Source organism: Macrobrachium rosenbergii, chromosome 23 (genome assembly GCF_040412425.1).
Source record: "Macrobrachium rosenbergii isolate ZJJX-2024 chromosome 23, ASM4041242v1, whole genome shotgun sequence".
Taxonomy (NCBI): Eukaryota; Metazoa; Arthropoda; class Malacostraca; order Decapoda; family Palaemonidae; genus Macrobrachium; species Macrobrachium rosenbergii.
Window position 1 is genome coordinate 17475288 of NC_089763.1, and position 21518 is coordinate 17496805.

Here is a 21518-nt window from a genome sequence, read left to right on the forward strand (position 1 = left end):
AGGTGCAGCCATGAACGAGGTACAGTAATCTTTTTCAAGAAAAGAAAGATATTAAAGTCCAGTTTGTTTGCAAGTTTCGAGTAGTTGAGGAAATCTGGTGAATTATCATAGTACAAAAAGGCGTAAAGAGAAATGAAGTGGGCATTTCCTGAAGACCAACTAAGCATTTAATGAGTTTCATTTTATTAACCAATGATCATATTGATACCATTCTGGGTAATCCATTCTAATATGCCACACTAGAGGCTACATCTAAGATGGCTGTTCACTGTTTGTCAGTAGCTTAATGGTTTGTAACAAAACAAAGTTATCATTGATTCCCTATGTGCTTCTCAAAGAAGTATAGCCTCGTACTGTAGTATGATTGCGTAATTGCATACAGTGTACAGTTTTCATGCTCTTTTTGTACAGTATTGGTAATTATTTGGTTCATGGTTGTTGGACCTTTTGACGGGATAATTGCCAATAGTTCAGTGCTTGAACAAGCAAGGCATTTTGAGAAATATAATAATAAAATATATTCCTTAGGTTTATTGTGTACTAGCTTACTGTAAACTTTACGTGGTGTCATTGTAATCTGTCACATAAAAACAAGTCTCATGGAATTTAGGGAACGGATGCAGAGTAGGGAGGTGGGTAGGCGTGAGAAATCCTAACCTTTCCTAGAATGCTGCGTCCTGACCCAACCAGACCTTACCCCCCCCCCACCACCACCACCACCCTTACTCTGCATACTATCTGAATTTAAATTTAATAACTGGTGTTTTCACTTCTGGCTGGAAGTTACAGATCAAGAACATTTCTTCCCCCAAGTCATGAGAACGGATGATTTAAAGATTTTTGAAACTTGCTATCATTAATAAATAGCAGGCTTTGTGTAATAAATTCCAGATTGGTGCAATATTATCCCATATTCAAAATGGTCACACCCTTTTAACCCATGGGTATCTGATGAATAGGCCTAACACACAGTACCTTGGTTTTCTGTTGAACTATATAATAATAAACTTTTCTTGTTTCCTATGTATTGGATGCAGATATGAAAGGATGGGGATGCTGATTATTTGTTATCTGCTTAGGGAATCAGCACCGTAGACATTCATTTCTGTTGATGAAATTTTAACCCCATTCCCTCAGTTAGGCTATGCTATATCCTAGCTAAAATGTCAATTTCTGCCCCAGCACCTTTGGCAGAGCATTTTACCCCTTCTTTTTTGCGAGTGTGAATAATGGTTCCTTGCTGAGGACAAGCATGAACTGTAAATTTTTCCCTTGTATTTAGAGTTTTTCTTATTACCATACCAAGTAATCATTTTAACACTGCCCGTGTTGTATTTAGTAAAATTTGTTCATGAATTGTTTTTACCCCAAATATTGTTTCATGATATATGAAACTAAAAATATTGAAACTTTACAGGATCATGGCGCCACTCATCATACAGCGGAAGTCCAACACATGGAGATGAAAGTTGCTCAGAAGATGAATACAAAATGGAAGCATCGTGACACACTGCCACTGCCATTCTATGCTTGCAAACACAGAATACTGTCAGCCAGGTGACAGTATTGTAGCACTCTCTGAAACCCTGGTGCGTAATATTGTGCTATGGAGGATTTCTCAGGCGTGTCAGTGCGTGTACATGTCCACCCAAGAACTCGAGACAGGCATCGGAATCATGCAGGTGTGAAATGAACAGCATTGTGAATCATGTGAAAATGGTAGAACCCCAGCAGAAAAGGGTGAAATTGCCCCCCTCTGGGGATGACAGTGGGGGGCAGCTGCTGCCAAGAAGGGACTTGGAGATAATCCATGCCCAGTTGATACGAAAGTGTCTCTGTTCCCTGCAGCTTCCCAACATCCTTCACACACTGGCTGTCTGTAATGACTGCTTTTCATCACACCCAGTGTCACACATGTTACAGCTTCGGGATGAAACACTTTTGTACATTAGTATGCTCACTCTTTTCTTTGAAGTGTCTCTCAGGCAGCAGAGTCGAGGTGTTTTATGTTCCCGCATCAGTGAGGTGGTTGCAGCAGGAGCAGATAATGAAGGGGCTGTTCTTGACATTCTTTTTGGCTTCATGGCCTCAGAGGATAAGTATGTAAGCTATTCGTCTTCTCGTGCCCTGTCCTCACTTTTGTTAATGTTACGTGGCCGTGCCAGTGAAATTGTCTTAGAAAAATTAGTTGACAATCTTGCCATGTCTACCAACCTCATAGAAATGGGTCACTCAATTGAAGTTGTTAGGAGAGTTATCGAGTGGAAAGATTTAGATGAGCATCCACTGGAAGGAACAGAGCCTGCTGACACAGGACAGCCAGGAGAATGTGCAAAGATAACTTTAACCCCAGCTGATTCACAGGGGCTAATGAAGTCAAGTATGTGGCAACTAAAAAGCTTGATTGCAAGTGGTTTCTTTTAGTGTCTAGATTAACGCAGCTAATCAATGAATTTTCTACTGAAAGAGAACATGTTATTGTATCTTTTTTAACACTATGGGAATCTTTAATATCAGTGAAAGCTAATCTGTCTGTGACTGATACAAAGGAATTTTACTCAGGACTAGAGCGTCTCATGACTCCTCTCACTCGGCACACGCATACAATAGTGTGGCGAAAAGTGCTTGATCTTTATAATGAGGTCTTGTGTTATGGGAGTACGCTGGCCCTCCAGGACGTATTAGCAGAGGAGCCCTGTAACTTGGCTCACCTCCTCATCCGTGCTGTGAAAGATAGAAGGTTACTGGAGTGTGTGCCTTGTGGAGGACCAGCGGAACATAGTACATTACCAAACCACAGCTCCAATGCAATGGATATCGGTGCAGGACCAAGTTCAGGAAGTGTTAGTGGAATTGACCAAAGTGAGCGCACTATTTTACACAAAGTAGTGTTAGTTATTTTGAAAGCAATTGCAGTGACAGTCAAGGAAACTCGATGCGATTCTTCTTCAGAAAACTCCTCCAGGTCTGGAGGTTCCGGATCAGAGGATGTCGATATGGCCATTATAGAACGTAGTCTAAGGGAAGTGATGCGCAAAGTTGATAGTTTTGTCAAATCAAAACTTCCATTCCACCCTGAGGCTCCAATGGCAGAGTGGATGGTACGACTCTTTGCTGACCAAGATGACTGGTTGGTGGAATCAATGGTGTGTGGATTAGACATCTTCACAGGTCTAGGGATTCGCATAAGGTAGGCAACCGTTTAAGATCTGTACATTTTTTAAAATTATGTACTTTAGGTTATTTTTATTGGATAGGTAGTGTTGGAATACAGTATTGTGTATTTTTCTTTTCAGGAATATTTAAGGAAATAGGTATACATTACTTTCCTCAGTTGTGTGCTTATTGCTATGTGGACTAGACTTGGATTGGCAAAGCAAGTACAGTAATATTTTGAGGAAGAGTTAGAATAGTCACTTATTTTATAATGCATATAACTTGAGTGGAAAATATATATTTTGATTTGGCTTTTTGACCTAGAAGGTTATTCTCTCCTTTATTCACTGATGATTTGGATACATGAAAGCTTTTTTTGTTAAGGATCTTTGTTGAACCTTTATTTTGTTCACAGCCGTGTTAGAAAGTTGCCATTGTAGAACCAGTCATGTTATAGAGCTTTAGTACTGTTCTAGATGGTCTTAATAAGATTTTTAGATTTTGTTACATTACAGTATTTAATTATTATCAAATATTAATTAGAAATTTTTTTACAGGCAGCAACCCGAACTCCATGCTTGTGTCAATCCACACACAACCTTCTTGGTCTTTTTAGAGACCATTTATCTGGAACATGATGTTCTTTTGGACCTCTTAGTTTCAAACGAGACGTCGTTCCTTCTCTACCTGCTCCGCTACCTCAAATTTATTCGCCGCAGTTGGCAAGAATTTGCCTCACACTGTGGCCGCCGATTAGAAGAAGTTATGACTGTCCTGATTCGTTTACGTTATGCCATCGATCGGCTTGTGTCAAAAAACCTCTTTCCTTATAATATTAGCCCTGTTCTGAAATTGTTGCAAAAATGTGAAGAATTTTATGAAGTTAGTGACCCCTGATTATTGGAAAGAATTTGATCGGAATTTTTTCTTCTTGAGTTTGTTATTCTTCTTACTTAATAATTTATTCATCTTTGTTGTACAGGTAATTAAAATGGATTTTCTTTAGTCTCTCTGTGAGAAAGAAGTATTAAATATTTCTTAATGTATTGAACCTTCTCAACACATCACCTCTTGAATTATTTGATAGCAGATATGAGTGAATTGAGTTCTATACAGTACATGCAGAATGTATGAATGTTACAGGTATGCAATTCATTTAAGAATAAACTAAAGTTACAAGCCTAATGAGAAATGTCAAGTACACAAGTTGGTGAAAATTTATGCAATGGATTAGGTTTATGAGTGGGTCACTGATACCCAGTTTATATTTATTTCTACATTATAATTACTATGCTGTGATGTTGAATTTTAAAGATCTTACAAATGAAGAGCAACTGATGCTACGTTTATGCCTCTTTAAAATTTTTCAGTTGAGTAAATAGGATCTTTAATGATTGAAGGGAAACAAATGCTTTTCCTAGATTTGTTTGGCTACATTATTTCTAGAGACGGATGGTCTTCAAGATCACTGTCCTTCTGTTGTAAATTTGAGTAATGGTGAACAGTAGTTCAACAGAAACTTCCAAGTATTGTGCAAAATGCTTGGCTAGTGCCATTAAGGGAATGTCATTTACATTCAGAATCTCTCTCTCTCTCTCTCTCTCTCTCTCTCTCTCTCTCTCTCTCTCTCTCTCTCTCTCTCTCTCTCTCTCTCTCTGCTGTTAGCTTTTTAAGTTTTGTATAGGGATATCTTTACTAGCCAATGTTAAAGTAATTTAATGTAGTCACACATTTGCAAAAGGGCAAAATGCTGGGAAATATTTATCCTTTTCATGACGGTGTCACAGTTATAGTTCTGATAATTCCACATCACACGCAGTAACATGGAGCTATTTTGTCTTTGGATATGAAGTAAGGTTTCTCAGAATTGATGTAATTATTAGTTGTATTTCGTACAAAAGTACATTGTACATTTAAGTTTCAGTATCTTAAATGAAAGTTATGATGTGAACATCTTGAATTGGGCAGATTCAAATAGAATCTGGATTCCACAGGCTTGTATGATCCCCCAAAGGTTAATTGTAATTATCATTTCCTATTTCTTTTTAATATTGAATGTAAACTATCACTTTGCTGTTATTATATTTGATGATTAATGCTATTAATTACTGTACTTGAAAGAGACCATGGATTCACATTTTAAGACTCAGGGCTCACCGGAAGAAATTTTGGTCTTGAATAAAAGGCTTAAAGTGGAACGAAGTAAAACTTAAAGAAGTTTGACAGGTAAGTAGGAAGAGACCAAATGGAACAAGTGATACAATGAAGGGAACAAAACACTATGTGTTCAAAGAAATCCTTTGTACCCTCTAAAATGTGGTACACAGTGTTGTACCCTGTACCTCCTGAAAGAGTAAGATAAGTTGACTCGCCTTGCTGCAGTCTTTACAAACATTTGGGCCCTTAATTAAGTCTTCTATTGGTATCAAATGCTACTAAAGTGCACTCTTCTAAATATTTGAATAGATTTTTTGTCTGTTTTATTTGTATGCTAAAGGGAAGGCTGCAAATTATGAGATTTAACAACTTTTCAGAAAGGGATTGTTAATAATAAGCCAACTTGACTCCCTTCATGAGGTTGATGAAGTAGAGTTCAAGCTTCCCAGTTTTGATGTTTTGGTTTTCATAAGAGTTCTTTTAGATTTAATTAGAATGAAACGGGCTTGAGTTTTGCATACATCTCAGGTTTTTAAGCTTATTTCATTGTTAGGAACTTCAGTTGTGGTTGTGTCACAAATTTCTGCATCTTGTGGAATTCCATCATAAAGTTGTTTATTCAGTGCAGTCCTTAGAACGTTTCTTCTTTGTTTTCCAATACTGTGTCACACATTGGTCCTTTCAAGGGATATAATGAATCTAAGCTGTAATGTAAGCACTAAAAAGTATAACAAGTGTTTTGTAAGACCTTACATGTTTGTCTTTCCAAACAGTAAACTATATGGGAATTTCTCTACGGCAGATGATATCTGTGACTTATGTTGTCATAATGCCAGTTTAACAAAACAAGCACTGTAAATCAATCTCTGACAAAACTAGTAAGTCAATATTTACAGCCTGATGTCAGTATCCCCCAGCGGTAGTACCTTGAGAGTTATTTCTGTACCTCACTGAGTTTACTTTAGACAGTATTAAAATGGCTGTTTCAGTAGGATGTCATTAAAATAGGAAGAGTTTTCATTATTCAAGAAACTTGAACACATTTCTAATACATTGAAGCCTCTGAAATTGCACAGAGTATATTTTAGGTGTAATAAGCAATTTCATTTGTATTCTGCAGATGTTTCTAACACATTGAAAAGGTCTAGTTTAATTAGAGATCAGGGATTAATTATTAGTGATAAAATAATTGGAGGAAATTTATTATTTTAGTTTGAAGGTGGGTTTTGGTAAGAAAAAAGTTATCAGTTGTCCTCAAACATGAATTATTCTAATAACACTGTGTGACATGTCAGCTGCATAAAAATCTGCAGGAGTGAAAAGAATACCACAATGTTTTGCCTTAGACTTCCTTATATTCAGGTATTTTGCTGTATAAGTTGGGTCCTTGCTGTGTAGCTATAAAAATATCAGATTCAGATGTGATTAATGGAAGCTAGATTAATTTCATGTTTATTTTTTGCTTTTTCTGTTATGTTAAGAGCAGTAGAAGAATTCTCCCTCCATTTCCTTAACCTTTCGAGTTATTGCAACCCTACTTGAAAGTCTTATATTCTATGTAACACACAGGATAAACTCTAGTATATTCAGATTAGTTTATTGGGAACCTGCATATTTTGTGGGTACACTGGGATAGTAATGAAATTGAAATAGATTAATGTTACAGAATATTAATCAGCAATACAGTATAGTGCATTTGTGAGGGTCTCGGCAGTAAATTTGTTCTGGTTTTTGTCATTTGGGTGGAAAAGGTTCATTGTGCAAGACTTGGTTCTTGTTATACAGGTCACAAGCTTCAGTGTGCTTTTGGTTGTTTCTTCAGAGAAACCTTTGCATCTTATCATTGACAAAATGCCAAAATGAGCAGTTTGCTTATTTGGAGTCATTCTCCTGTTGAATCCTGATCCTTTTTCTGCAGGACAGTTAAAGATCACTTGGTGCTCTTTCATAGTTGTTAACTGTTAATTTGTAAAGCCAGTTCTATCTTTGTAGTTTATAAGGTTTTTATTGTTAAATTATGATGGAATACACATGTTACTTCATTTGCACTATTTTTTTATATAGAAGTCGGCCTACCTTTTTTCAGTGAAATGTATGAATACTCAATTTATTTCTACCATTGCTATGTATATTACCATTTATATACATTATACATATGCATCCTTTTCCTTTCATTGTCTCCAGTTCTTTCTATTCAGATTTCTTTGGTTTGCTCTTACATCAAATCATTATCATGCACATTAAGTTTTGGTCGTAATTTGTAAATTTCTGTACTAGAGTCTCACAGGAAATTCCTTTTAATTCCTGTGCTTGGATTTTGCAGAAAACCTTTCATATGGATGAATTTGTTTCTTAAAAGACTAAACACCACCTTAACATTTTTCACATTTAAGCATCCCAGGTGAGAATGAAAAATCTGAGCCAATTTTACTTTCATATATTCTGTTTTAAGATTTCTGAGATGGATGGGAAAATTTTCTTTGGGTTATTCTATCCTGGGAGTAGAAGGAGTATATTATAGTGTACACAATTTTAGTTTTTGTTACTCGTGTAATTTTAATGTTTTGTACTTTTTTAATGGTCATGAAAATTAAAAAGGTGTATGTATGAGAATGTTGATTATATCTGTGCCTGATATTTACTGAGACACACACACTGAATTTGTTTGGAAATGACTGGGAGATATGTGCAGTAACCATAATATGTTTTGACAATTTCAGGGCATCTAAGCAGCGACTTGCCTGAGTATTCTGTGTGGGATGCTCCTCTTTTTGTTTATTATGTTCGTTACTGTACTGTATATAGTCAACTGTGTTGGTAAACTACTCAGGAGCTACAAAAATGAGTTTTGTTTGTATAGTGTGATCTTTTTTTCTGATGGCTGTGTACTTAAATAGGAATGTCATCATCAATTCTGTAATTTTTGTCTTTCAAAATTCTGTAACTGAATCTATTCCTTTCAACAGTCTTTACGAATCTTTTCAGTATTTTCATTAATAAACGAATATTTTTGTATTTATTTTAGTAACTATTAGAAGATCAAGCCTCTGTAACTTTGCGTCAGGTGTATCACATCTGTAGAACTAACTAACTAAGGCATGTTCTCAGAAAACAAAGCTCTAGTCTGTAGATATGTGCCATGGATTGTAAAGTACTGGGTGCATTATTTTTGCCTTCTGTCAGTGATTTGTTCATGTTTGGCAATTTACAATTGACTAATGAAAGAAATTATGCATCACTTCGTTTTGGCTGGTGTAGCATAAAAGGAAGGTAAGATTGCAGATTCAACTTCTGATTACAAAACAATGCCCCAGAACTACTATAGTTGCTTTAGTGTCAGTTCAATGATTGTGCTTACTGGAGTGGTAACAGAAGGGTCTATAAGGTTGTAGATACTGTACTATGAAATGTGCAAATTCCATGCAACAATGTAAAGCAAGATTTTTGTAGTGGAGGTTTTCCTGAGATTTGGAGTGAATCAGTTTTCACTGATATGATTAGTAAACAAGCCTTTAAAACTTCCTGATTAGTAAAATTATCAAAGAAAATGTTTTTCATGTAAAGGATTTTCATAGTTAATAGAAAATTTTGTTTCTTCATGAAATATGGGAGGTATAAGCTACTTTTGGTATAAGTATATAAATTTAATACTGTATTATTGAAGAGATTGTTGGACAAATTTTTCACAATGATGTGACTGAAGCTACTGTTGACTTTAAACTTTAGTTCTTTTTTTTAAAAAAACGTACCTTAGGGACAGTTTGAAATATTTACAGTTCTTGCATACTAAAAACAATCAAAATGGTTTTTGTACAAGAGACTACCTCTAATTGGTTTTGTTGCACCATGAGAAAATAACATGCCTTTTGCTTTTGTAATATTTGATATTGTATAATTTTTTATAGAATGAAATTTAATAAAAAGAACTTTGGTATGCTTTTTACTCAAGCCCTTGGGATGATGATTATTATTATTATATTATTACCTGTTTGATGCAGGGCGAGTCACACTGCCAGGCTCTAATAGGCTTAAACAGAGGATTTAGGTCCGTAATGAGAACTGTTCAAAGAGAGCTAGTAGAAGGGACCAAGGGAGACTGATGAAAGTTTACAAGACAGATAGCAATAAAAACTGCAAGTAACCATTTCTGCTGTCTAGAGTCTGAGAGGCCAAATATAAGTGGTACTCTTGCCTTGGGTGTGATGGTAAAATTATGCAATGATAAGCACTGTTGTATGGGCAATTTTATTGGCATTTTGTGATGCTGTTCCACCAGACATTGCCCATTCTGTCACTAGTCAAAGGGATTAAATTATGGGGCATCTTTTTCCAGGTCCCCCAGTTGTGGGTTTTCCTGGCAGTTAGGGAATATTGAGATGAGAAAATGCCACAAAAGATGTGGTTGAGAGTTGCACAGGAGGATGTTAGAAAGGAAGTGGGAATCAAAGTAAAATGCAGTGAGTTAGTAACATGGCAGATTCAATGTTACAGCACTTTTTCATCTTTTAATGGTGTTTTACAGTGACGTGGCGATGCGGCAAGAATAGGCAACAAGTTAACGACGCTTAAGGTGCTGTAACTATGCAACAAGAAGTTACGGCGCCCGATAACCACGCATAACTGGCTTAAGGTGAAAATCAACACAGAGCGGCGCTGGAACGATCCTGCCATAAGTCAGAGGACCTACTGTAAAGAAGACTAAATCTGGGTGCAATTTAGGCTGAAAGGGAGCTGCAACGTCTTGCAGCGCCCTTCGCCCTAAATTGCAACTTCCAATCTTTTGGCCTTATATTTATTCATTCCCAGTGGCAGACTGGGTCTAAAATTTTGGTTGTCAGGGTGACAAAAGGGGCCCCCACTCCAACCCCTCAGCCACAATACTTTTAAGAGGTGCAAAAGAATGAGCAGGAGAAAAAAAGGTACTGCTAACTTTATTCAGAATGCAGGCCACTTATACAATCGTATGGACGCCACACAGAGAGGAATACAATAGAATTTTGGTGACCTGAGGTCAATTACTTTGGCAATACTGTAATTACCATGGATAAATACAAGTAATGTAACAAATTGAGTTGACAAGGATTGACAACAACATTCTAAACATGTACAAAAGAAGTAGATACAAATGAATTAGTCACAGATACAAATTTATATAGGAAAATATGGCTGATTCTGCTTGACCCGATCCTATAAGGAGCAGTGTCGAGGAAAACAGGTTGTTCATCATAGAAGACTCACTCAGCGGGGACTTGACAATTGACAAATACTCCCCCACCTAAGACGTGGATAACGTCTGATTAATCCAGATATCTGCTGGGATGTTGAGAGTGCGGCTCGCGCCGAAGTCAGCTGGGGTGTGGTTTTGGAGAGTGCCGCGGCTCTGGGCGTCAGCTGGGGGTGTGGTGTGAGCAGGAGCAGCTGGTTGCCTATCGGGCCAGCCACGCGACCTTCTTTGGGGTGGCTCGACTGCGGAGGCGACGGTTCTCGAGGAGGGCGCTGCGTGGCACTGTTTGCTGTGTCCTCCAACAGGGCGGGCTTTGAGATTCGGCCGACGACACCCAGTCGTCCTTCCCGTAGCGGAGAGCAGAATGCTTTGCGTTCCTCTCGAGCACGTGGAAGGGCCCCCTGTAGGGTCTGGTCAGTGGGGCGGATCGGTATCGCCCCTGACGAAGACGTGGGTGGTGGAGGATAGGTCGAGGCGTGAGGTTGCTGATCTATCAGTATACGCCCACTGGCAGGGGGGCGAACTTCCTTGATCGATGTCGCAGAGCCCGGACTGACTGGTTGTGACAGTCTCCCATGACGAAGCCGCCGGACCACGAGGCTCCCTGTAGATTTGCTCTGCTGCGGACGGGTCGCCGTTGGCTCTGGGGCGGTTCTCAGTCCAAGGAGGACCCAAGGCAACTGGTACTTCCAATCCTCAGCGGTGCAACGGGCCATGAGGACACCTTCAGGGACCTGTGGAATCTCTCCACCAACTGTTGGCTGCGGGGTTGTAGGCAGTGGTGGTGTGGTGAGATGTCCCCAGCAGGCATGCCAGGCGGACCACAACTCGGACAGGAAAGCCAGGCCCTGTCGGGTGGTTATGCGGTCTGGGACACCGAACCGCTGATCCAGCTGGAGAGGAGGACCTTGGTGCATGCACTGGCGGTGGTTTCCTGCATGGGCGTCGCTTCAGGTCACCTGGTTGAGCTGTCGATGTTCGTCAGAGGTATCTGGCCCCGCCTGATGGGGGGAAAGGGGACCACGACGTCTGGTTGTATGTGGGTCAAACCGCCCCCGGCTGGGGAAATCCGCCTACTCCTGTCTCGGTGACGCCCTATCCTGCTGGTTTGGCACTGGATGCACTGTCTCGCCCAGGCCGTCGCTGGGCCCTTCCGCATCCCGTGCCAGGCGAACTTCTCTGCCAGCAGCTTGGCCATTGTCCTACCGAGGGTGGGACAGCCCATGGATGACATCGAACACCAGACGGCAGCGGAGGCGGGCACCAGCGGCGAGGCTGGCCGGTGCTCACGCCGCACAGCAGTTTTGGTCCCCCAGGCGAGGGTCACGTCCTTCCACTTGAGGGACGTGATGGTGGTGACCAGGCTGGAGTCTCTGGGTCGGTCTGCTCCCGGGCGAGGTCCTCATAGTTGATCCCGAGCTGCACCGCATTGAGCTGGATTCTGGAGGGCGTCTGCTACAGGGTTCTTCCTGCCAGGGAGGTACTTGATTGAGCAGATGAACTCCGCGATGGTCGCAAGATGCCGCTGCCCTGGAAGATCATGCATCCCCTGCTTTGTGAAGGCGTGGACCAGTGGCTGGTGGTACGTCCAGATTGTGAAGGGCATACCCTCCAGGAGGAACTTGAAGTGATGTACCACCCGATACACTGCACAGAGTTCCCGTCAAGGTGCTGTAGCGGGCCTCTGCAGGGCTGAACTTTTGCTGAAGAAGGCGTATGGGCTGGGGGCACCGGCGACGATCTGCGCCAGGATCGACCCCCACAGGTGACGCTGCTGGTGTCCATCAACTGGAAGGGGGGCGTTGGGATCCTGGTGGGCCAAAGGTGGTTGCTCGGGCGAGGGCAGCGTCAGGGAGAAGGCCTGTTGCTGGCTGGGTCCCCAAATTGAGGATTTCGGTTGGCCCTTCAGGATCTCCGTCCAGAGGGCCATGGTGTGCGACCCTGGGGATGAACCTCCTAGTAGATGACCATTCTGAGGAATTCTTGTATGGCCTTGACGGAGGTAGGGGTAGGGAACCTGGTGATGGCTGCGACCTTTTGATGTGAGTGGATCGGACACCCTGGGGATACCTCCTGGCCCAGGAAGTCAGCTTTTTCGACGCCGAAGGTGCATTTTGTCAAACCTGACAACGAGGTTGTTCTCCTGCAGGCACTGCAGAGACCGTCACGTGATGTGTCGCAGGTGCTCTTTTGGGGATCTGGAAAAATTAGAATATTGTCCACGTAGCAGACGCAGAAGTTCAGGTCCCCAGGATGCTGTCCATCAGCCTCTGGAAGGTTGCCCCCTGTTCCTCAGGCCAAGATGGAGAAGGCGAAGACGTGGGACCCGAAGGGCGTGATGATGGCGGTTTTGGGGATATCCTCTGGAGCAACTGGTACCTAGAAGTAAGATTTCAAAAGGTCTAATTTAGAGAATATTTTGGCCCTGAAAGGAGGCCGTGAGATCTGCATGTTTGGTGAGAGGTAGTGATCAGGTTCAGTTCAGGTTGAGCAGCCTGTGAGTCGCCACAGGGTCTCCAGAGCCATCCGGTTTCTGCGCCATGTGGAGGGGAGAGTCCCACGGGCTGAAGGCCTTCTTGCATATGCCCATCTGCTCCATCTCGGCGAAAGCGCCCCTGCCTCCTGAAGGCGCCGCAGGGGAAGCCTCCGGAACTTGGCGTGTGTTTGGGGGGGCCCTTTGTCTTAATGTGGTGGTAGATTCCGTGCTTTTGCCGGGGCCCGGGTATCTGGCGCAGCTCGGGCTTGGAAAACGTCGGGAACTCTTCCAGCAGCTGGGCTGCACTGATGCTGGGGCGACGGAGCAGATGGTAGGCATGCTGGTCCCGATTGCCAGGGGAGGGACTGGCAGGAGTCGGTGTCTAGAGACGCCATGCGACGATGTCGACTGCCAGCCCGGCGTCGAGGAAATCGCCCAGGAATGTCATCCCACGTCCCGACGATGAATTTTCACATATCTCCAGCCAAGGATGGAGATGACAGGAGCCTGGTGCCAGGAGAGGATGGGGACCCGTTGGCAGCCGTCAGGGTCAGCGTCCGGGTCCGGCGTTCGCGGCCTCCCTGGATGGTGGAAACACTGATTGAACGGCCCAGGTTTCGACCAACATCATCCTGCCGGAGATGATGTCGCTGGACGAGGCCAATGGTTTTGGGCCTTGGTTCCTTTCTGCTGCCATGGCGGCCTGTTCTGTTGGCCGCCTCCCGTTTTTGGATAGGTGAAAGAGCAGGGGTTGGCAGTTTCCTCGCCATACCGGCTGGTGGTAGTAGCAAGGCCCGGTGGGTTTTTTTTGGTGGTACGCTGGCCGCCTCTGGTGACAGCCATCTCTCCCTGCTATCCTCCGGCTGGAGGAACTGATGGGGTGTGTGGGCATGGACGCCGCTTCGCTGCTGTGGAGTCTCGTCAACCGCTCGCTGTCCTGATCAGGTCCTCGAGTGGCATGGTGTAAGGGTCGGCTGGGTTGAACTCCGGGAGGAGCTGACAGAGGAAGATCTCCCTTGATAGCTAATCTCCGACTGCCTACACGCTGCTGTCCGTCTCGGGAAGGGTGAGGGGTCCTGATCACGGTGACCCCCTATAGTCCCAGGCCGATAGTCGAAGGTCCGATAGTCCGTCAGAAGGGCCCAGTCCAAAGGATCAGAAGCCCCCACCCTCCATAGCTAATACGGCAAAATTGGCGGCAGTAAACACCCATAAAAATACCAACATAACGTACCTAGTGTTTACTGGTTACAATTTTTGCCGTATTAGCCATGGAGGCGGGGGATTAATCAGGCGGGGGTGGGGGCGCTGCCTTCGAATGCCGGCTTAGACCTCGACTATCGGACTATCGGGCTTCGGACTAACGGACTGTAATCGGATCACTTCCCAAGTCTCCAAGATGTTCTGGTCATGCCGCGGGTTGTTGACGAGGCCGGGGCGCCGGGCGGCCTTCAGAGAGACTGGCAGGGCAGGTCTCGACGATGAGAGGTTTTTAGATGCTGTAGGTGACGGGGTGTGCGGCAGACACCCACGGGACGAAGCTTTCTGTAGACCTCTCCGGTAGGGCGTTGATCATGGCGTGCGGGCAGCACGCCGTCAGTGAGCCCCGCCAGTCTGAACTGTCCTCGACCCTGTGAGAGCCATAATGATGGGTTGCTGTGCGTGAAGGGCAGCTTTATGGCGAGGGCGGATTTAGTCTGTTCCGCTGGGATGGGCAGCGTGCGGGCACGGGCAGTGGCGTGAGGAGCACGTGATTCTTGGCGCGGGGAGGGTGCAGGCGGATGTGCGTGAGGTAGATGTCTGAGTCCGTGAAGTTCGTGGTTAACTGTATGTGGAGGGAATGTCCATGTCCATACTCTCACTCTTGCCCTCTTAATTGGAGTGGGATACTTTCGAGACAATACGCACTTGGGAGCGTGCGTGTGGGTCCGCTAATGACGCTGGTGATTTGCCGACGAGTCAGCACGCCCGGCTGGTTACAGCGCTGTGTTTATCCGTTAGGGGCGTGGGGTATTTCATGGAGCCAAGACTAGGTCGCCGCCCGAGTCCGCTAATGGCCCGAACCCTCTGGGTCACCACTTTAAGAGGTGCAAAAGAATGAGCAGGAGAAAAGGTACTGCTACTTTATTCAGAACACAGGCCACTTATAAAGCGCTGTACAGACATCACACAGAGGAATACAATAGAATTTCGGTGACCTGAGGTCAATTACTCTTGGCAATAATTACAATGGATAAATACAAGTAATGTAACAGTTGAGTTGACAAGGATCGACATAACAACATTCTAACACATACAAAAGAAGCAGGTACAAATGAATTAGTAACAGATGCAAATTTATATAGGAAAATATGGCTGATTCTGCTTGACCCGATCCTATAAGGGAGCGGTGTCAAAGAAAACGGGTTGTTAACTTGTTCATTATTGAAGACTTCGCTCAGCAGGACTTTTGTTATACTGTATTAATAGTTTGAAGATATTTTCTAGTCTTGTTTTATCTCTGTCGACATACAGAAACATATATATTTCACAATATGATTTTACTTACCATGCTGCATATACTAGGTAACAATAAATCTCTACTTTCACTTTACTGTCATGCAGATCGCATCCATTCCATGAGATGGACCAGTAATATTCTATCTTACATACAGAAAGGAATTTGTTCAGTAAATGAAATTTTCCATGATCTTATGTATAAGGCCCACTTGCCATTAGGCAAGCTGGCAACCTGGCCAGTCCACCACTGTTTATTCCCCACTTTCTATCATCCTCCTGTCCAACCTCTCCAACTACTGCTCCTTGCAAATGTGTTGTGTCACATCTCCTGGGGTGTTATAAATACTGTATTTCTGCTGTTTGTAATGAACCACTGTAATTCATAAGAGAGAGTTGGGTTTGTTGTGTTTCTTAGAATAATGTAAGGTACGGTCTCTACCCAGCAATTCATTTATCATTGCAGTTATCATCAATCTCCCTAAGGTTAGTGCTGGCCAGTGTACCTCGTGCGGTCCTTCTGTAGACATTACTTATGGCTCTTTGTAGCGTCCCTTCAGCCCTAGCTGCAACACCTTTCACTCGTTTTATTGTACCTTCTTTCATATTCTTTCTTCCACCTTACTTTCCACCCTCTCCTAACAATTGATTAATAGTGCAACTGGGTTTTCCTCCTGCTACACCTTTCAAACTTTTTCACTGTCAGTTTTCCGTTTCGGCGCTGAATGGCCTTAGTTGCCCCAGTGGTTGGCGTGTATGCCTAAAATCTGTAACTCAATCAATCAATCAATCTCCCTGACTTTCTTACTGGATAAGACACTTTATCCAAACCGTAAGAAATACTACTGAAAATCATCCTCGACCACAACAATGTCATCGAGTTCGACCCCAGCTCCTAACAATTGATTCGTAGTGCAAATGCGCCGCCACACTTTCAAACTTTTTCACTGCCCAGTTTCCGTTTCAGCACTGAATGGCCTTAGTTTCCCCAGTGCTTGGCGTGTATGCCTAAAATCTGTAACTCAATCAATCTCCACGACTTTCTCACTGATAAGAAACACTTTATTCCCAACCGTAAGAAACACTACTGAAAATCATCTTCGATCACAACAAATGTCACCGAGTTCGACTCAGTTGTTGCCAAGGCGTACAATGTAAAAAAATGTCTGCGAAGTCCTACCAAATGAATAGTTAACGAGTGCTGTCATTGCGTTCTGAGGAGAAGCAGAGGTGATTCGCGTTTATTGTGATACGCCCATGTTATGGAGGGTTGTCAGGTCAACTCAATAAGTTTAAACCGCGAGAAATAGCCTCGTCCTAAAGTGCAGCTGACCGACTAGGCCTAGTGGTGACCGGTGTGGTTTATGGGGTGTATCGAGTAGGACGTTATCGGTTATTTTGTTTTATCAATAGTCTAAGCCTAGGCTTTGAAATTCAGTCGGTCTAATGTGGTGTTTCTGTCGGTTTAAGTGCGGGCCTGTAGTCAAACCAAACTATGGATAGAACGTATAGGCCTAAAGGCTGTGGCCTATTCCATCGTAGCTAAACTAGGTTGTGGGTAGGCCAGCCGCTCATCGGTATGATTGATTGGTAATTCTAAGCCGTGGTTCCTGTGAGCTGTGACAATGGCAATTGACGTTTTCCCATGTTGCTTTACAAGAATTTAAAGTAATACTTTGTTGGCCGGCTGTAACTAAACTGTAATTGACCTTTGAAGACTACATGCGTAAATCTAGGGTGTTTACTGGTTACAATTTTGCCGTATTAGCTATGGAGGTTGGGTGGCTCATCGAATGCCGGCTTAGATCTACTCCGTCGTAGACTTCAAAGGTCAATTACAGTTTAGTTGGTAGCCAGCCGACAAAATATTACTTTAAAACCTAAATTCTTGTAAAGCAAGTAAATAACATAGGAAAACGTCACTACCATAGTCTAGCTCACCATGGAACTATGGCACAATTACCCTTAGGGCTCTTTGCAACGCCTATTCAGCCCCAAGCGGCAACCCATTTCATTCCTTTTACAGTACTTCTGTTCATATTCGCTTTCCATCTTACTTTCTGCCCTTATCGGACAGTATTGTTTCATAGTGCAACAACAAGGTTTTCCTCCTGTTACACCTTTAAAACCTTCATTACTCTCAGTTTCCCTTTCAGCTGAATGCCCATAGCCTAGGTACTAGTGCTAGGCCTTTGGCCTAAATTTTATGTTCCACCCAATTGCTTTCTTGTTTTTACCAAATTGAATAACGCCAGTGGTCAAAAGACAAAAACGGTAGAACTACATAGTAGCTCCACGTCGGGCGACTGCCTTCTAACTTAACTTTATCTACAATTTTTGGTCGCTAATTATGAATTTACCTTAATTTTGGCACCGGTGTAATTAACCTGTAATTAACCCGTGAAGTCCATCCAACAAGGGGTTTCATAGCAATCTTCACAAGACAGAGCACGGGTGCGTCTGTTTCAATGGTTCATATCCCGTCCGCAAGTGCACAACTTGTTAACGCATAAGTACCAAGCCCCTGGGGCCAGTACTAACACGCAAAGGACATTCCATTTGGTCGACAGTAAACAGATGCACCGCCAGTATCAGAACCCCTAAAAGTGTAGAAAAACCAGTTGAAAAGGTAAAAACAGGCGCGGAGCTAATATATGTGAATTACCAACAAAACAACCTACATAAGGATACAACCAAATGGATTTGAAATCTAAATCTTGACATTATGCAGAAGACTTTGGCTGCATAGGCACAATTCTGAAGTTATGGAACAATGCATTTGCCTGCAATCAGTGTAAAAATCTTGCATAATTGGCTACTAATCCAAGTCAGTTGTGACTTATGCTGGATGTGGATTGCATACTAAATATCAGGAAATTGAACAGAATCATGGCACAGTACACATATAGGCCTAGTTGTATAATGCCAAATTTGCAAAAATCCAAAGTTGTCTGTACTTATACCTCATGTGAATAAGTGGGCTGAAAATAATTTGATGATGGATGAACATCATGCATGTGGTTCTTCTGTGACCACGCCAAGAGAATCTCAAATTACCTTGTACCCTCACTTAAATGCTGGAAGGAAAGTAGATCCACCTCCCTTTGATAAAACCACAACCATTGACCCTCCAGATTTAGGTGTACAGAATGGTAAGGGAGATTGTTGGCCCTCCCAGCTAGGTAGAACTTGGCATCCTAGCATGAAATTGGTTGAGCCATCACTGACGTTCAGTTATGCCATAACTGCACAGTACCTGTGTGGCAAATCTTCACCACTAACAACACAGTCTTTTTTCCCAGTCCTCCTGTAACACCACATGATGCTCTGGCTGTAATCGTCTTGCTTGATATAAAAAAATTCATAAACAGCAAGTAAGATGTCCAGTGAAAGGGTGGATAAAAAGCTAGTTCAATACTTCCATGTGAATTTGTGAAAAGAGTTTCAATTTGGCCTCGAGGACTTTCATAATGTTTATTGAATGTTTTATGAATGAAGGACGAGTTCCTGTACAAGATAATTGTGTTAATGAAGTTAGTAATTGTTTTTCATTGCCTAATACAGTATTATTTTCCCTTTTTCATTAAAATGTTTAATACAGATATGTGTTCATTTTAAGAATGACTTTCTTTTATGATGTGTTACGACAAGTGAACATCCATAGTTTACTACTGTTCCTGTGTTTCATTTGTGTTGATTAGTCTAATTTCATTGCAAAACTGGTTTACCTGGGATGTGAACAATGAATAAACATGCATAGTCTAATACTGTTTTGTTTTTCATCAGAATATTTAATATTTGTCCACATTTTAAAAAGGAGTTGCATATATGATGCATAGTCATGAATAGACGCACTATGGGCCCATTCTTGTTTTTCATTATTTTGCCATAGTTAATATTTATTCTCATTTAAAAACTAACTTGCATATATGGTTTATAACCACGAATAAACATACACAGGCTTAATCTGTTACAATAGTTTGGATTTTATAGATTTCAATGAAATCTACAAGACATTCAGGAATGATGCCAAGCCACCTTCAGCCTTTCATTATACATAATTATTTTTCCTGTGGGAAAATGACAAATTATGAATATATATTACTTGACATCCATAAAGTAATTATTGAAAACAAGTAAATCCGATATATTATCAAATTAGGTAGAAACCCTTTAGATTTAATAAAACTCAACTCTGTCTTCTTGACTGGTACATGTTATCTGTCCAGGGACAGAGTGAACCGAAAAAGTTGCATCCACCACATTAACATTGAAGTGCTCGCACAGGCAGTTTGGCAGGAGGCACATTTATTGGAGATGAGCTATTTGCTCAGGGCCGCCTAATGTTTAGAAAAAACTGTTGAGGTTGCTCACATTAACGTTCAGTTATAACTGCACAGGCCAACTGTGCAGGCATAAGTGAACATTACTGGCCACCTTTAGGATGCACCTCTGGCCAGGTAGGATACACTGTCCTAGGTTCTGATGCAACACTGTAAATATAACTTTGCAGTGCTCCGTGGCTGAGGTTAAGAAGCAATGCCCCAAGCAACCAAACTCCCACACACACACACACACACAATGCAGGTAAAACCTTGGGTAAAATCTAGACTACTACCACCTCCTTTAGTTTGGTAACTACCGTAGGCACATGCAAACAGGCTCTGAATTCAATACCAGTCCTAGGAGCATGAGTGTAAAATATAAAGAAAATACGGAATTATCATTACCAAAAGTAAGAGATTGAAACAAAGGCAGTGAATATTATGTTAGGTGACTGGTGGGAAGGAAGCCGTGCAAGTAGTTTTCACCTTTACAGGACCTTTTATCATAGGTTAGGTTAGATGTATCCCTGTAATCACTGCTGCCAAATTTTTCTGCTTTTTATTAATTTTTCCCCCTGTCATTGTTAAGTGTGTAACACACTCGGCCGTCTTTTTTTTTCCCCATCTGTTCTCTTGTATTTTTTCTCCATACAGTATATAAATCTTTTAACTGCTAGTGCAGTTCACTATTTTTGGTCTCCTACCCAAACACCTTGGTTTCAGTGTTGTCCACCCAATAATTAATACATATCAGTGTCGGTAAGTTAATAAAATGAGTTGTTTGCTCCAGCAAACAATGGGCAAACACAATATATCCAGTTAGAAAAATGTATAATCCATGTGTTTGATGAGAGGTTAATTTATAACACTGTTATTATTTGCCGAATATTGAAAGCTTATTGTAGGTTGATCTAAAATGGTGAGTAATGCCAAATACAGTTTGGCTAGTATTTTCATTTACGTACGATATCAGGCTATTATAATTTTGTGAGTATTTATGGTATTTAACATTATGTACTTTGTGGCTAGTCATAATGATAGTCTTGTATTGCCCTAAGTTTGTTTTTTGTATGTTTTGATATGATAAGGCTATGGTGCAGGATATCATAAGAGTGAAGAAGTTGGAACTGTAATCAGTTATATCATGTTGAGTGTTGACAACAAAAGTGAGAAGATTTTACTGTTATATATGCAGGTTATGTCAAAACACAGTATTGTAGAGACTTTTTATGCTGTTAATTGTTTGTTAAGTAAAGAAGTATATGAAGAGAGAGAGGGGAGATGTAATGTGATGATTGGCTCAAGGTTTACAAAAGGGCTTAGGACACTTGGGCTCTGCAGAGGGCAAGCAGAGAAGAGGAGAGAGACTAGAGGATGGGTCACTGGGATGAATTGGAAAATTTGGGGAGGAATGGAATCAAATCTCAACAGCAAATAGAAGAAAGTAAATATTAGAAATAGTGGAAGGGGTCATTAAAAGTAGGAAAATTTTTAGAGAGAAATGTAATAGATGGAAAGGGGAAAATTAAAGTTGAAAGAGAAAATAATGGAATGGTGGAGGTATTACTTGAAAATCTATAGAATGAATTGACACTTTATAAACTTTAAGATGTTGAAATTGACAGATGTACCAACAAAGGAAGTGCTATGTGAAAAGGTTAGGATTGCTTTGGAGAGGATGAAA

General features: G+C 41.9%; 2 protein-coding genes across 2 annotated transcripts in view; both read left to right on the forward strand.

Moving 5' to 3' along the window:
- The first annotated feature begins 1542 nt into the window (after positions 1-1542).
- lin (protein lines homolog) lies at positions 1543-4202 on the forward strand. Its single transcript, XM_067125323.1, is given in 3 exon segments — positions 1543-2365; positions 2368-3190; positions 3714-4202. Coding segments are annotated over 3 exon segments (1839 nt in total). The 5' UTR covers positions 1543-1689; the 3' UTR covers positions 4054-4202.
- A 12253-nt stretch (positions 4203-16455) lies between these two features.
- cin (Molybdenum cofactor synthesis protein cinnamon) overlaps positions 16456-21518 on the forward strand; it is a 77716-nt gene continuing 72653 nt past the window's right edge. The window contains exon 1 of the mRNA XM_067125324.1: positions 16456-16739. The gene's annotated coding sequence lies outside the window, so the exon portion shown is untranslated. The remainder of the gene's footprint in view (positions 16740-21518) is intronic.